This window comes from Mercenaria mercenaria, chromosome 7 (genome assembly GCF_021730395.1).
Source record: "Mercenaria mercenaria strain notata chromosome 7, MADL_Memer_1, whole genome shotgun sequence".
NCBI lineage: Eukaryota > Metazoa > Mollusca > Bivalvia > Venerida > Veneridae > Mercenaria > Mercenaria mercenaria.
The window spans coordinates 30656250-30673244 of record NC_069367.1 but is presented as its reverse complement, the minus strand read 5'-3'; the positions used below and the strand labels follow the sequence as shown (position 1 = coordinate 30673244).

Genomic DNA, 16995 nt, shown 5'->3' with positions numbered 1-16995 from the left:
AATCCGCGTAACGGGTTACATCGTCACGTGATACCTTTTCGCGCCGTTTTAAATTGTACACACACCATTGTTCCTCATTCAGTAAAGTATTTTCTAACGGAGTGGATTTGTACAGAAACTAAAGATGCCACCAAGAGATTATGTTGCTGAGAAAGGTAATATGCAGTCGTCGTATTGTTTGAAACCTTACAAATCGTTTTGCAGATATAAGAAATACAAGTTTTTTGTTAACTGGAGTGGGTGGGGTAACATAAACATGCTAGAAACTTTCATATGCAGTGATAAAGCAACAACATAAATTTGATTGTATACAGGTGCTTTGTTTCTTATGCAGTTGGTTTTATGTGCTTTGCAGAGTTCATCAAGAAAACAAGTTATTGTGATTTTGAAAACGAATGTCGCAAGAATTTAGAGAAATAGGCTGGTTTTTATAAAATATTATATATTTCAGAAAAAATCAAAACTTTCCTACAAGAGTTTTACAAAGATGGTGCAGATGGAGGAAAAGACTTTGTTTATGGACAACAGTTGGTAAGACATTTATGGTCAGGTCAGAGACTTCCCCTGGATTGATAGTCTAAATAATGAGACCTCGGGCAGACCGATTTTACATTTTGATATTTTACGTTGTCTACCTAGAGGTCTCAACCAGAAACAATCAAAACTGTGGTGGAAACTGTGGTCAATTGAAATTACGATTTATCAGTAGTCACGATTTTTCTTTAGCCCTAACTGCTTACCTGTTGTATTAAATCATAAATAGTAAATAAAAAACATAAGAACAGGACATATTTATCAAGAATTTCTGTTGTAAAAAATTTAAACCTCTAACGTTTCAATCGTCTTCATGTAATGGCGGTCGGAGGCATGACCAATGAAAACGCTTCGTGTAGTAATGTGTTTACCGATGATCGGCCATTTTCCAATATGTAGTACACTCGTGTTAAACCTTGGCATTTTTTTAACTGCCATAGTTTGAATTTTTCTCAAGAAATCTCGGTAATATATACATCATTGAAAAGGAAAAATTACAGGCTTTCTATGTATGTATTTCTTTTTTTTATCCGTTGCATTATTATAACATAATTCCCGCCCAACGGATTCCATTGGGTGTTACTTACGCAAAGAAGAGGACAGTGCTACCACATTCTTTACCTTTTCTGGTTTGTACTCGGAGGCGGATATCGACAAGTCAAAATAATATAACGATATTCAACTCTCGAGTACAATTATTTGGACTACTGGATTGAGAGACAGTCTCTAGATCTAAACACTGTCTCTCGTTTGAAAGACAAAATGTCTTTCGATCAAAAGACTGTACTTAGCTTAAGTGTTGAAAAAACATGAAATCATTATTAAAACAATCATTTCTTTACAGTTGCATTATTTAATCATTGAAACAACTTGTTATTTCAAGTAAACCTTACAAGAAACACATTGTCATAGAAGTTTGTTTAAGCATTATAATGCTTAAAACAAAATTCCCAAAAAAATTTTGATTTTGAAAATTTGTTAAAAGAAAGATAATTTTCTATATTTGAAATAAATTTGCGCATTGTAAAAAGAGAGTTTTAATTACTCTTTCAATGATTTTCATTGCTTAAGCTAATTTGAGTCTTTCGATCGAAAGACATTTTGTCTTTCGAATGAGAGACAATGTTTAGATCAGAGAATGTCTCTCAATCCAGGGGATGTCTCTGACCTGATGATTTTATAGTCATTTAGTTCTTTTTTGTGTTTATACTTTTTTCCCCATGTCACATGAATTTTTAATGGTTCTTTATTTATAAAACACCTCACTGGAATATATAATCAAATTGAAGACTTCAGCCTGATTGGGATACATTTTCTTGCTCTATTGACCATGTCTTTTTCAATGAAATGAAAATCGGTAAAAGAATATAACAAAAAGTTACAAATTTTAGAATGCTCAAATTTATTTCAAAGGCTGAAAATTATCTTTCTCTTACATGGTTTGCACAGGCCATGAAAAGTCCTTGAATTTGATGCCTACTCCTTGAAAACTACTTGAATTTTGTAACAGTCAGAAACTACTTGAAAACTACTTTAATTTAGGAAAAAACGTACAAAAGATGGCAAATAGTCCTTAAATTCGTCGGGTGCGAAGTGAAAACGGACAAACATTATAAACTGACCAAAATAAACTAAAAAACGACGGAAAAAACAAACCGTTACCGCCATTAGGGCCTGCCACGGAGTCGGCGATAGTACGGTACGGTACTGTACTTTACGGGTTTTATGCTCTTTGAAGTAATTTTCACACTGTAAGTTATCCACGATGCGTTGTTTAATTTTGTCCTAAATTGGATTTAAATTGGTTATTTCATGTCTCAGCAACAGTGACATTGCGCCCATTTTAGTCGTTTAAAATAGAGGAAAACTCCTTGAAAACTACTTGAATTTTTTTGGGAAGGTCTGTATGAACCATGTCTTATCATTTCTTTATTAAAAGGTCCAAATTATTTTTGAATTTTGTAAGTACAGATAACTCGCCAATAGCAGATCACTATCTACACTTTCAGCATGTAGTAAAGAACGTTAAGACTTTCATGATATCTAAACTAAACAGAACTATTGCTGGCATTCATATAAATGTTTGAAATAGGAGATCACTTTTGCCAATAGGAAATCAACTAGTTTATCATATTTTCTATCCATTTAAAGATAGGTTTTAGCTGACAAAACATGACTGTGGTCAGGGTTTTACCTCGGGTTTTTTATTTGGGAGTCCATGGACTCCCATGGCTGCTAATTTAAGGGTCCCTAATAATTTTTGGGGGTCCACAAATTACTGATCTTGAAAATGGACATTATTACTATAAAAATTTACCCTAAAACCGAGTGAACTTGTATCTTTTTAATTTAGATGATTCAATATTTCGGAATGGTATCTTTCAAAGTGACATGAGCTTCTCAATTCAGACCGATAACAAAAGGTGTGATACTCTCTGTTACGATCAAATAGCCAGTAATTACCGGCAATTAATGTGTCACCTCGTGCCATTTATGTTGTTCACAGTTTGATCTCGGTTAAAGATAATACTTGATCCTTAATTAGTATCATAATTTTTGTGATTTAATTATATTTCTTTTATCAAAATACTTCTAAATTTATATGAAATTAATTTTGTTTGAAAGAAAAATAAACCATTCGATCTTTTACGGAACGTAACAGCAATCTTAGATTTTAGTGGTGACTGTTAGCGCGGAGAGTAGTTTCCCTTAACTGAAATGGCGGACATCGGTAACAAAACTTGGTTTGAAGTTGGAAAATCGTCTATACCTGTGTATAAATGCGAACCCACGATTCGGGGGTGGTCTCGGTGGGTAAAAAAACTGCGCATTATACATGGGTATCTCACAAAGGAGGCTTCAGTGCAAATGAGTTTCGTGACCTATTTTGCGGGTCCAGTGGACGCAGAGGCACTGAAAAATCCAGAGCATTGTCGTACATGGTGACTGTACAAAGTAGATGTGAGGTACAAGCAATTGATGTGCATGATTAAACTATTTACATTATCTGTTGGGTGCTAGTATGTCACTTTTTATGGCTTTACAGTTTCAGATTTTCTATCTAATGACATGTTGTCTTTTAATGTGGGACCATGTCAAAGAGTGAAATAATGTTTCTGGTGAAGTTTCTGTACTGACAAACGAATTTTAATTGAAATTTAAAGTTATGTTGCTCATTTTCTAATAAATGAATTGAGAAGTTTGCATGCATTCTAGTTAACGATGCTTTTATATTACAACAGGTGAAATTGGCACACAGAGAACAAGTTGGTTTGTGGATTGACCTTGATGATATATACGACCATGACCCAGATCTAGCTGATGCCATCACTGAAAATGCACGCCGCTACACTAGCTTGTTTGCTGACATTGTACAAGACATCTTGCCAGACTACAGGGAAAGAGAGGTGAGGCTTTGTTACATAAAGCTGGTTGACTGTCCAGTTGACATTACTAAGCCTCCCTTAGGTAGTTACACTATATTATCTGTAGTGTACATGTATATATTTACTGGGTCAAGACTATTAATTTATTAATGGATGTATTTCAGGCACTAGTAAAGTTTTAACCTTTACCTTGATAATTTTTTTAAAATGGACTGGTCCATCAGTCAATTTGGGCTATGCCATTTATTATTTGAAGGGGTGTTCACTGAAAATTTTCTTATCGAACAGCAAACAGTGCAAACCATGATCAGCCTGCATGGATGAGTTGCACTGGTTGCAAAGGCAGAATCCAGGGACTACCTTAGCCTGGAAAATTGGGGAGAAGTGACTTCTCCCTCCTGGGGAGATAGGGAGAAGTTTTGAAATTTTGGGAGAAGTTTGGCAAACGTGAGACAGGACATTGCTTACATGCATTAAATAACAATAATAATGTTTATTCAGTTCCATTTGTAGTATTATCTTTTTATGACATAAATAAAAATGGTGCAATGTTTCAACAATACAGTACATATTTGCACTGTTTTACTGCAAAATGTTTGACAACTTGACAAAACAAATCTTTCCTCATATAACCAGTACTTAATATTTCTTGGATTTCTTCCTTCCTGGAGCAGCTTTTTCACTTAGTGAGCATTTTGAGTTTAAAATTTTTTATATGTAGTTCCTTCAATTTGACAAACTACAGAGTTTAAAAAACTCTCAAACTTACAATGAAATGTTATTTGTATTGATCAGTAGATAAAAGACTTAAAAATCAGGGCAATATTTTCTCAAACTATGTATTTTGACATAAAAAATTGGTTAAATGTATTACCTGCCTTTAACACATTTCAGTTGTACTAAAAGAGATGTCTGCTATTTTTATCAAACAACAAATTTAATAGTTTGTCAAGGGCTTTATATTTAACTTATATGTTTTTAATGAAAGAGAAATGAAGATTAAAATGATAAGTAAGCAGATCCCGATTGAAAAATAAACGTCGGGAGTAACTGGTAGTCTACATTGTGATAGCAATAAAAATTTCGAAACGGTTTTTATCCGAAACCATGAATTATTGGATAAGACATCTCCTTATAAAGTACCGAAGGCGTTCGGTTGACCCGAGGTTCCGTGTTTTTTCATCTTTTCTTGTCATTGGCACGTTTCACCGTGCGTGCCTCCCGGTGACATCCTGTGTATTGCGTATTGTGTTCACTGACTTTACATAACCGAGATGTATAATCTCGGCGCACTTTATTGCCGATTATGTTTTCCTTTCATCCAATTTTAGGGCGACTTGAACTTCGCTTTTCTGGGTGGGAAGGGCGAAGTGAAATATTTTAAAGCTAAGTTATCGCTCAACTTCGCCTAAAACGCAGTCCCTGCAGAATCACTTGCCGTCAGCAGGCTAAAGGTTAATTAGTTTCCAATCAAGTGCATTTACGGACATCAGATTTTTACGGTGGCAAATTTTCTACAGATTGCTTATATTTAGAAGTGCAATTTTTGAAGAGAGCCAAAGAAAAAAAAATCTTTCATTTTAGATAAGATTTTTAGATTTGGTGTTTTTATTTGTGATTCTTAACTTCAGGTTATACACAAAGATGCCCTGGATGTGTACATTGAACATAGGCTGCTGCTGGAACAAAGGAATCACCCAGAGGGTGCAGAACTCACTAGGGATCCTAGAAACAAATACCCAGCAGAACTAATGAGAAGATTGTGAGTGTTTGTGGATTATTTCATTTGAGCCGTGCCATGGGAAAACCAACATAGTGGGTTTGCAACCAGCATGGATCCAGACCAGACTGCGCGGATGCGCAGGCTGGTCTGGATCCATGCTGGTCGCAAACCCACTATGTTGGTTTTCTCATGGCGCGGCTCATTTGTCAACTATGCTTTGATATTTTGAAATCGTGATAGAAGAGCTTTGTACATTTCATGATGTAGTTAATAATAAAACTGTTAATTGTGCAGGCAAACTTATTTACAAAAATTGACTAAACATGAACAAGCTAATGTACTGTGTAGCTACTGAAAGCTTGCATCTAAAAGCCATTTAAGATTATTTTTACTTAATATAACATTTAGGAACATACTAGAAAGAGCAGGTTGGTGTCTCTGGTTCAGTTAGGATGTAGTGCAATTTTCAGTTTTAGGATTCAATTATATTTAAATCCTTCTTGACTATGTAATTGTTTTAATAATTTTTCTTTTTAAAGTGAGATCTACTTCAAGCCCCGTGGTGCTATGAAACACATGGCTATCAGAGAAGTGAAAGCAGAAGCAATTGGTAAACTTGTTAGCGTAAAGGGTATTGTTACCAGAGCAACAGAGGTGAAACCGATGATGGTTGTTGCAACTTACACTTGTGATACATGCGGCAATGAGACATACCAGCCGGTAAGTAACTAGGTAACCAATAGTAAGGCCTAAAAATTGTTTATTTCCGGTAACATGTTAAAAAAAAATTAGGGTAGGTAGTTCAGTGAATTTTTTATTTATTTGTTATGAGGGACTTGTCGGAAATAATTTTTGTGTCAAAAAATGAATACAATGAGGGGCTTATGCTTTTAGAACATTAGTAGTTTATTTCTAACGTCACTGACCATGTTTAAAGCATAAAAAGTGCAATTTTGCAACTTTCTGTTAAATAGTTTTGAAAAGGATTTTTAAGGCCATAAAAACATTTCAGGGTCAGGCCAGAAATTTAAGGGTAGGTTGGAATACTGGAAGGCAAAAATTAGATGTGTTATTTGATCAGTTTGATTTAATATAAAAAGTACATAAGTGTCCCATTATGTAATAGCACGGTTTGTAAATAAGTACAACTAATATATTTCTTTTTCAGATTGCATCCCCATCATTCATGCCCTTGCTGATGTGTCCGAGCACAGACTGTACAACAAACAGGTCAGGTGGAAGGTTGTATCTGCAGTCCAGAGGATCTAAATTTGTCAAATTCCAAGAGCTCAGAATACAAGAACATGTAAGTGGAGCATGATAAGAAATTAATGAGCACAAATCACTGCTTGTTTTGTGAGTGTACTGTTTTCGCAAAATGACAAACAGTTTCTTTGACACATTTATGTGTAAACTTCAGGATTCTTGTTAATCGCAGGGCAATTGCCCAAAAATAGTGTTGATGAGAATTCTAGTACCGTATTTTTTGGACAATAGGCCGCTGCACTGTATTGGCCACAGCTGTATATTTTAACTATATCAGAAATAGAATTTAATGTATTGGCCGCGGCCTATACACCACATTGCGGCGAACATGACCATGTCATATTAAGACTGTTCTCGATAGATAGTCATTGAAATCTGTTGTATTTACAGGTAATCACACTTGTTAATCCGTTGAATACAGTGAACTGTTAAGTCCGAATGTAAGTTTTCGTGAGCTGTTTTCAAAGACCCTTACGGCAGAATTGTCCATCCTGTATATTTTAATTTATTCGATCGGATTACAAAATACAAGTGAAAAATTAAAACTGTTGCATAGGCCGCATGAAAGGCCCATTTAGAAAAAAAATGACGTATATGCCGCTTCAACGCATAGGCCGCACCCCTGAAAATTTCACTTTTTTTAATGTATTGGCCGCGGCCTGTTGTCCGGAAAATACGGTATCTTGATTCTCATTTTCCCACCATAAATGTATGATTCTTTTATAGGGCTTGAAACTATGAAAAATTGTAAAGGCAAGGCTGGAGGATAAGTACCTTTTTCATCAGTGTTACTTTGCCTAACAGAAAAGTTCATTCAGCAATTCAGATTAGGAGAATCTATATAATGGGTTGATGAATAATTCACTTACAATTAAAATGATTACACCTTGTGCTTGCATTTTAGAGTGATCAAGTACCAGTGGGAAACATCCCTCGAAGTATGACCATTTTTTGCCGTGGCGAAACAACACGTTTAGCACAGCCAGGCGACCATATCAGCGTTGCTGGAATCTTTCTTCCTACAATGAAGCAAGGATATGCTACACAGGGTGGACTACTCTCAGAAACATTCTTAGAAGCTCACGTAAGTGATTGGAATTTTAAAACCATATGGGAGTTTGTATGGAATAATGGAAGGCTCAGATTTACTGTTGTCCTTGGTCTGTCCGTCCAGATTTGCGTCTTGGTCAGATTGTGACCTATTCATGAAACCTGGAAAGAATCTGATTGTGTGAAGTTACGCACCTGCGTTTCGTTTGGAATTGCACACAGGCAGACTCAGAGCTGTTGTCCTTTGCAGTCAGAATATGCATGAAGGGCCTGAAAGCTTCATCGTTCTTTCACACCATGTCTTGAATAGTAATTGACCTAGTAGTAAAACAGGATTGTTATTCAGCATTTGAGATTTTGTATGGAGTTGTGTGATTTTTGTGATTTTTCTTTCCTTGCTAATAGTATGAAAGATAAAATTTAAACTTTCATCATTTGCTTAGTACTAGTCTGTTTCTAACTAATTAATAATTTACGTAAACTGGTAATTGATACCAGTTAAGTTTTCAGTGGTAAATAATGGTTTTGTGAAGTCATTCAGTAGATACGCGTTTGTCATCTGTTAACCACACTGTTAACCTCTGAGAATCACATTGCATCTATTGCAGAGAATCACAAAAATGAACAAGACAGAGGATGATGAGCTTGGTGTTGAGGAATTAACCGAAGATGAAATCAAGCAGGTCGCAGAGGAAGACTTCTATGATAAACTAGCTATCAGCATTGCGCCCGAGATCTACGGCCATGAAGATGTAAAGAAGGCTCTGTTGCTGTTGCTGGTCGGCGGTGTTGATAAATCACCACAGGGAATGAAGATCAGAGGTATGCTTTATTAACATATTGGTAGTTTGTATATGTAATACAGTATATTTTATACATGTGTAGTGATGCTGTACGCCTTGAAAGGTATTGAGCAGTGATTGCACAGTGCACATCTTGTGGAACCATTTAGGTAACAGAAAGTTAAGACTTGTGACAAAGTTGTTCTAGTAGGTAGCTTGCCTGCACAACAAAAAAAACCAGGAAAGTGGCAACACAACCTATTACTTTGTCAGCATTATGTTAACCTTTCGCCACTAAATTTCTAAAATGGACTGGTCTATTATTCAGTTTGGACTCTTACCATTTATTATTAGAATCATATGGGTGTTCAGTGATAATTTACTGACTGAATAGCGAACAGTGCTGACCTTGAACTTGGTTTGCACTGGTCCCAAAGGCAGAATACTCGCCATCAGCAGGCTGAAAGTTAAATGCAACACAGAAAATTCAGACCTGCTATTTTTATGGACTGAAGGTAGCACATTAAGGAAAACATCTATTTAACAGATAAAGCCAACTGATGGATGTGCAAGATTGGTATGTCTTACTTGTCAACTGAAGTTCATTTTGGATGATTTTGTTACATTCTCTACTATTTTGTAAGCTAATGGTTGTATGTTTTGTATATTTTAGGAAACATTAATGTATGTCTGATGGGAGATCCTGGTGTTGCCAAGTCACAGCTTCTCTCCTTCATTGACAGACTTGCAACTAGAAGTAAGTGATTATACCTCTTAACTGCATATTGAGAATATGAGATTAAATATTGATCAGTATTTGGATCTAAGAGTCAATAGTGTAGGCTGTAGACTTCATTAAAGCACATGTAACAACTGAAATAAAGAAAAGCAAATTGACAAAAGACCTGTATGAGGATTCATGTAACAGTTCCTTTTCGAAACTGTGATTAACAGGTTTACATCCAGTTTGTGCTTGGTTAGAAAACAGTGATTTACAGCGGCCCTTGTACTTAAGCAAATGTTGAAGAATGTTTGAAATGTCAGCTAGTATTTATTTAAAATATTCGACACGCGTATATTGCAGACTTGGATACATGTTTGTTGTAAAAAAAAATCCTTCTTACCTCTAGGTCAGTACACAACCGGTAGAGGATCTTCCGGCGTAGGTTTGACAGCAGCAGTGATGAAAGACCCAGTCACTGGCGAGATGATGTTGGAGGGCGGAGCTCTTGTCTTGGCTGACCAAGGTGTGTGCTGTATTGACGAGTTTGACAAGATGATGGACTCCGATAGAACAGCTATTCACGAAGTGATGGAGCAACAGACTATTTCTATAGCTAAGGTATTCTTCGTAGTTTATATGCTTGTTAATAAACAATGAAACATTGGTATCAGTTTTAAACTTCTCACAATTCAAGGAATATTGATATTGTTTGTCCTGCTTCAGATTTCATATTTTTGGAAATATCGGCATTACTCTATAGAGGGAGAGTTTGCTAGCTATGAGTGAAGTAGGGTTTGTACCCACACATTCCGATAACTTTGGTGTATAGTTTATATGTGAAGTTTATAGGGAAATTTTGCAGTAGTTATAAAATCAAACATCATAGGAGTTGTAGAACTTGTGCTAGATTTGGGCTTTGGTGTTCCATCAGCTTTGTGAACTTGCTCAAAAGGAGAAAATGAATTCATTCCAAGCTCCAGCTAGTTACAGGCGGGATCTGCCAAAGTGAGACCAGGATTTATATATAGCAAAATTATTTCCAAGTTAAATTTGTTTCATTATTTCATCACATAAAGAATTTAAAGAACTGTATAAAGTAATGTTGTTTCACTTGTTTGCTGTGTGTTTTACAGGCTGGAATCATGACAAGTCTGAATGCTAGAGTTTCAATCTTGGCTGCCGCTAACCCTGCTTACGGCAGATACAACCCGAAACGAACAATAGAACAAAACATTCAGTTACCAGCAGCACTTTTGTCCAGATTTGACATCCTCTGGTTGATACAGGACAAACCTGATAGAGACAATGATCTGAGGTAAGTTTTGATAAGATTTTTTTGTGATGAAATCTTGTTGGGGGCGGGGGGGGGGGAAGACAGTTGCTCTTATCTTGAACTCTGAATTAGTGTTTAGGGTTTCTGTTAAGTAACTCTCCACTTCCTCCCCCGTTAGTGCTGAAGTTGTACCTAAGAAGTACAGAATTTATGTAGGGAGAAGGTTTTCGGTGCTACCAGTGTCTATTCTCTGATGGGTAACAGACAGTAGTATTTAGATTGTTTTAGGACAAAGATCTATGCTTGTTGATTTTTGAGATTGAATGGTAAATATGTGGTATTAATATTTCAGGGATTATGCATATAATGATGCCTTTGAGATATATGTTCTCCATCAATACTAGTAGTTAAGATTCCTGTGCACAGCTATACATACTTAGTATTACCCTTTACACTACTAAATTTCTAAAATGGACTGGTCTATCATTATACCCCCACCAAACATGTTTGAGGGGGGTATATAGGAGTCAGTTTTGTCGCGTCCCGTCCCGTCGCGTCCCGAAATCTATTATCTCAGTTATTACTGAATGGATTTGATTCAAACTTAAAATAGATGTTCCACCTCATCACCCACATCATGTGACATAAGGTGCATAACTCTGATACCATTTTTTTATGAATTATGCCCCTTTTTACTTAGAATTTAAGGTTGATTTTGATGTATTTTCACTTTATCTCAGTTACTACTGAATGGATTTGATTCAAACTTAAAATAGATGTTCCACCTCATCACCCACATCATGTGACACAAGGTGCATAACTCTGACACCAAGTTTTCATGAATTATGTCCCCTTTTACTTAGAATTTAAGGTTAATTTTGTTGTATTTTCACTATATCTCAGTTATTACTAAATGGATTTGATTCAAACTTAAAATAGTTGTTCCACCTCATCACCCAGATGATGTGACATAAGGTGCTTAACTCTGACATAATTTTTTTATGAATTATGTCCCCTTTTACTTTAAATTTAAGGTTGATTTTGATGTATTTTCACTATATCTCAATTATTACAAAATGGATTTGATTCAAACTTAAAATAGATGTTCCACCTCATCACCCACATCATGTGACACAAGGTGCATAACTCTGACACCAATTTTTCATGAATTATGCCCCTTTTTACTTAGAATTTAAGGGTTTTTTTGATGTATTTTCACTATATCTCAATTACTACTAAATGGATTTGATTCAGACTTAAAATTAGGGCTGTCATTGATTGGGTCTTATGGGATACCGATATATCAGAAGACAAATATCGACGATACATCGATATATTGATTATTAAGTTAGAATAACGACCTATTTGTTCATATAATACTATATACCTTCCTGTAAATGCTATTTTAAGTTTTATTGCCTACTTTCCATATTTCTGTTTGATTGTGTTGTATTTGTATTTATGAAATAAAAGAAATACATAAAAATTAATAACATCTTTCATTTTTATTTTGCCTTCACTCCTTTTTTGTATTCATCCAAATTTACAACTTTGTGAACTTAAGTTGTTTTTTAGGGTCTGAGTGTTTATTTGGGTAGTTTTTTCTCCCTGTAAAATATCGATTTTTGAAAATGGGAATCGATAATCGATCGACCAAAAAAAATCGTTGATACATCGATATCGTTTCTATCGATGACAGCCCTACTTAAAATAGATGTTCCACCTCATCACCCACATCATGTGACACAAGGTGCATAACTCTGACACTATTTTTCTTGAATTGTGTCCCCTTTTACCTAGAATTTAAGGTTAATTTTGATGTATTTTCACTATATCTCATTCTGATTGGCTTAGAGCCAAAGGGAAGTAACCTTTTTTTAACCTTTGTACTGAGTTTCTTCCCCTTAAATTCCAGGAATTAGTCTATTTTTAGAAATCCTATTTTTAGATTTTCAATATTTTAGGTATTTTTCTAACTTTTTTATTATAAGTCCTATGTAAAAAGTAAAAACATTTTTCCGTGGTAACATGGGTCGGTAAGACACTTTTTTGTATTCACTTTTAATGTATCTCTAATATTAGAGATTTAATATATTTACTAGTATTACTATACTAGTATTATACTAGTATTACTTATATGATGAAGTACTCCAAAGTATTTTTAAGATTCCTTATGGTTGCCATTCTTCTGTGACAAGACCGTATGGTGGGGGTATGAGTCACTTCTGTGACAGTTCTAGTTCAGTTTGGACTTTACCATTTATTAATCCCCCGCCGCAGAGGAGGGATTATAGGAATGGTCTGCGTCCGTCCTTCCGTCTTTCCGTCCGTAACAAAATCATGTCCAGTCCATATCTCCTAAACCCCTTTAAGGATTTTCATGAAACTTTGGTCAAATGATCACCTCATCAAGACGATGTGCAGAACCCATGAGTCGGCCTTGTCGGTCCAAGGTCAAGGTCACAACTCAAGGTCAAAGGTTTGAGCCTGCCATTTTGTGTCCGCTCTGTATCTCCTAAACCCCTGGAAGGAATTTTATAAAACTTGGGTCAAATGATCACCTCATCAAGACAATGTGCAGAACCCATGAGTCAACCTTGTCTGTTCAAGTTCAAGGTCACAACTCTAGGTCAAAGGTTTGAGCCTTCCATTTTGTGTCCGCTCTATATCTCTTAAACCCCTTGAAAGAATTTTATAGAATTTGGGTCAAATGATCACCTCATCAAGACGATGTACAGAACCCATGAGTCAGTCATGCCGGCTCAAGGTCAAGGTCACAACTTAGGGTCAAAGGTTTGAGCCTTCCATTTTGTGTCCGCTCTATATCTCTTAAACCCCTTGAAGGATTTTCATCAAACTTTGGTCAAACGATCACCTCATCAAGGCGATATGCAGTTGAGCCTTCCATTACGTGTCCGCTCTATATCTCCTAAACCCCTTGAAGGAATTTTATAAAACTTGGGTCAAATGATTACCTCATCGGAACGATTTGCAGAAATTATGAGTCAACCATGCCCGCTCAAGGTCAAGGTCACAACTAAGGGTCGAAGGTTTGAGCCTTCCATTTGGTGTCCACTCTGTATCTCCTTAACCCCTTGAAGGATTTTCATCAAACTTTGGTCAAATGATCACCTCATCAAGAACTCCTGAGTCAGCCATGTCAACTCAAGGTCAAAGTCACAACTGAAGGTCAAAGGTTTCAGCTCTGTATCTCCTAAACCCCTTGAAGGATTTTCATCAAACTTTGGTCAAATGATCACCTCATCAAGACGTTGTGCAGAATTCATGAGTCAGCCATGTCAGTTCAAGGTCAAGGTCACAGCTAAAATCAAAGATTTACCCTTTCACTATTCATAGCAGTGGCGGGGGATTTAGCTGTCTTTCAGACTGCCTTGTTATTTGAAGGGGTGTTCTCTGAAAATTTACTGACCAATTAGCGAAAAGTTCAGACCATGCTCGGCCTGCACAGACGTGCAAGCTGATCTTGGTCTGCACTGGCCGCAAAGGCAGAATCACTTGCCACAAGGAGGCTAAAGGTTAAATGTTGTATATTTGCATTTCAGGTTAGCACAGCACATTACATATGTACATCAGCACAATGTTCAGCCACCAACACAGTTTAAACCACTAGATATGAAACTTATGAGGTAAGTTTATTTTGTTGTTAAAATACTTCAAGCCACATTTTCCTACTTCCTAGAAGGGAAATTGGGTCTACCCTTGTTAATGGAAAAAAGCTTTGTACTCGGGCAAGTTGAGGATGGATGGTGACATCTAAGTCAGTTTTATTTGAAAGAAACAAGGGGAGGGGTTGTGAACAGCCTCGTTGTAGAAGGAAAAAAAGCCTTTGAAAGAATTTTTTTTGCTTGTTACAAAATTATAGGATTAGGAAAATACTGCTCCCAGGAACATGTAAACTGAATCTTTTAAGAAGGGGCATTTGAGGTCCCATGGGGATTAGATTTTGCTGATGGGATAGGTAGGAGTAATGTACAATATGATATCTGTTATGTCTGGTTTTAAGCTTACTAAATCAAACTTACACAACAGAGTATTCACTGTCTTACAGTTTCTTCAATACTTGATTATTAATTGCAATTTGGTATCAAGAGTATTGAAACATCTGGATGTAAATTTCCATTCTTTTCTGTGATACAGGAGGTATATTGCCTTGTGTAAGAAGAAACAGCCTATCATCCCAGAGAATCTGGCCGACTACATTACTGGTGCTTACTGCGAGATGAGGAAAGAGGCAAGAAATGGAAAAGATATGACATTTATGTCTGCAAGAACACTGCTGGCTATACTTCGTCTTTCAACTGCATTGGTAAGTTGGTCTGTTTGGTAACTTCAGACAGAAACCCAAATTTAAGTTGGTTCTCAGTTGGACATTGCCAAAGAAAAAAAACTTTCTTTGGCAGACTTTGGGGGTGGGGGGTGAAAACTGTTTTTAGTTTGTCCATTTTCCTGTGATTTCTCAAGAGTTCATGTTACAGAGTCAGATCTGAAGGAAACGAGTTTCTTTCATTTTTGATGTTGTTTCATGTCATTTAACAAATCTTTTTATGTTGCATGTTCAAAAATAATATGCCCAGATAGTTACTGCTTTTACACTGGAAAAATGTACTATTCAGCTACAGTTTTGATAATACTTTTTTTATAGGCAAGATTGCGATTGTCCGACTCTGTAGAAAAGGAAGATGTAAACGAGGCTATTAGACTGATGGAAATGTCGAAGGATTCACTTAACCCAGCTCACGAGATGCACTCTAGGTATGTTCATTTTATACTTTACATGAATTTGTAACTATAAAAAGTCATTTTCGTGTCTAAATAACCTGTTTTCCTGATACTTCTGAAATAGTTCTCACACAGGTACGAAAAATGTTGTCCACTTAAAATTTCCGTTTACTTTTTCAGAGCCCAGAATGTTACAGATAAAATATTTGCCATTATTCGTGAAATGGCTCCATCAAAGGGCGTGAAGTCAGTCAAGGTCACTGATGTGATGGAACAGTGTACATCAAAGGGATTCAAACCAGACCAGGTGGATGCTTGTATAGAAGAGTATGAGGAACTAAATGTGTGGCAGGTGAACCAGGCACATACTAAGATCACATTTATATAGAGCAATGGTGTGGACAAATTTTTAGACTGAATTTTGTTTTTCTTTGAGGAGAAATTGGGGAACAGTGTTTTCTGAGGGACCAATATTCAGCATTTAATTCTTGAGTAGTGAACGGTGATGAACATGGTAGATATTAAGTGAATTGAAAACAGGTGTGCAATGTCATTTCATAGGACAGTAATGGCAGAAAAAAATCATGTCTTCAAAGTGTAATTATAGCCTATTACTAAAGATTTATAAAGACCTTGTTTTTTTTTGTGAACATAGAATTTTTGAGCTGTGATAAAGCTACCTCTAAATAGACTGCAGTAAAAAAAAGAACCGGATTTATGGTACAAGGATGAATTAATTTTAAGAATAATGTATACATTATTTGTTCCCTTACATTATATTTATTTATTTTAACAATTTTGTGTTCAGTAAAATAAAATGTGTTCATAATTTTTCACTGCCATCAGCTATGAAATTTGTATTTTTCATTATCGTAAATTAGGAGTTAAGATTTGAGCTCATGAAATATGTAGTCACTAAGTGTATTTAAACTTACAGATAAATTACAGATCTGCAGTAAAGATTTTTAACAGAAATTAATCATGTAGAATATGAAAACATAATTTTTAGATATTGTCATTGTATATAATCATTTATCATTTCTGTAATAAGAATCATGTTGACATAGAAAAATAAACATTTTGTATAAAAGCAAAAAGTTAGTTAGTCCTGGATTTCAACAAGTGAATGATCCTTTGATAAACACTCAAATTAATTTTTGTCGAGCCCGCTTGCGGAAGCGAAGACAGTTGTCCAAATGGCTGTTCGGTGTCCATGTATGTGCATGCATCCGTCTGGATTTGTTTGTCTGGAACATAACTTTGACATGTATGGAGCAATCTCGTTTATATTTGGCATGAATGTTAACCTCAGTGAGACGGAGCGTCATGTGCAAACCGCAGGTTCCTATCTTAAAGGTCAAGGTCACACTTGGAGGTCAAAGGTTAAATTCAATAATGACTGTCCGGAGCATTTCTTCATGCATGGAGGGATTTTGAGGTAACTTGGCACAATTGTTCACCATCATGTGACATAGTGTCATGTGCAAGAACCTAGAATTACTTCCCTTTGTTATACC

General features: G+C 35.9%; 1 protein-coding gene across 1 annotated transcript; it reads left to right on the top strand.

Annotated features, from left to right (window-relative positions):
- LOC123554643 (DNA replication licensing factor mcm7-like) lies at positions 1-16574 on the top strand. The gene is made up of 15 exons (XM_045344901.2): positions 1-155; positions 452-531; positions 3777-3941; positions 5552-5682; positions 6183-6363; positions 6812-6949; positions 7814-7993; positions 8568-8781; positions 9415-9498; positions 9872-10083; positions 10599-10780; positions 14302-14385; positions 14897-15065; positions 15402-15511; positions 15659-16574. Exons 1-15 carry the CDS (start codon positions 125-127, stop codon positions 15864-15866), a joined length of 2169 nt encoding a protein of 722 aa, XP_045200836.2. The 5' UTR covers positions 1-124; the 3' UTR covers positions 15867-16574.
- Positions 16575-16995: the final 421 nt, after the last annotated feature.

Bases quoted from the DNA above. Each gene is read 5' to 3' on its own strand.
- LOC123554643 (XM_045344901.2), top strand. From the start codon at position 125: ATGCCACCAAGAGATTATGTTGCTGAGAAAG. The intron at 5,683-6,182 runs GTGAGTGTTTGT...TTCTTTTTAAAG, and splicing joins GCAGAACTAATGAGAAGATT to TGAGATCTACTTCAAGCCCC. The intron at 6,364-6,811 runs GTAAGTAACTAG...TTTCTTTTTCAG, and splicing joins GCAATGAGACATACCAGCCG to ATTGCATCCCCATCATTCAT.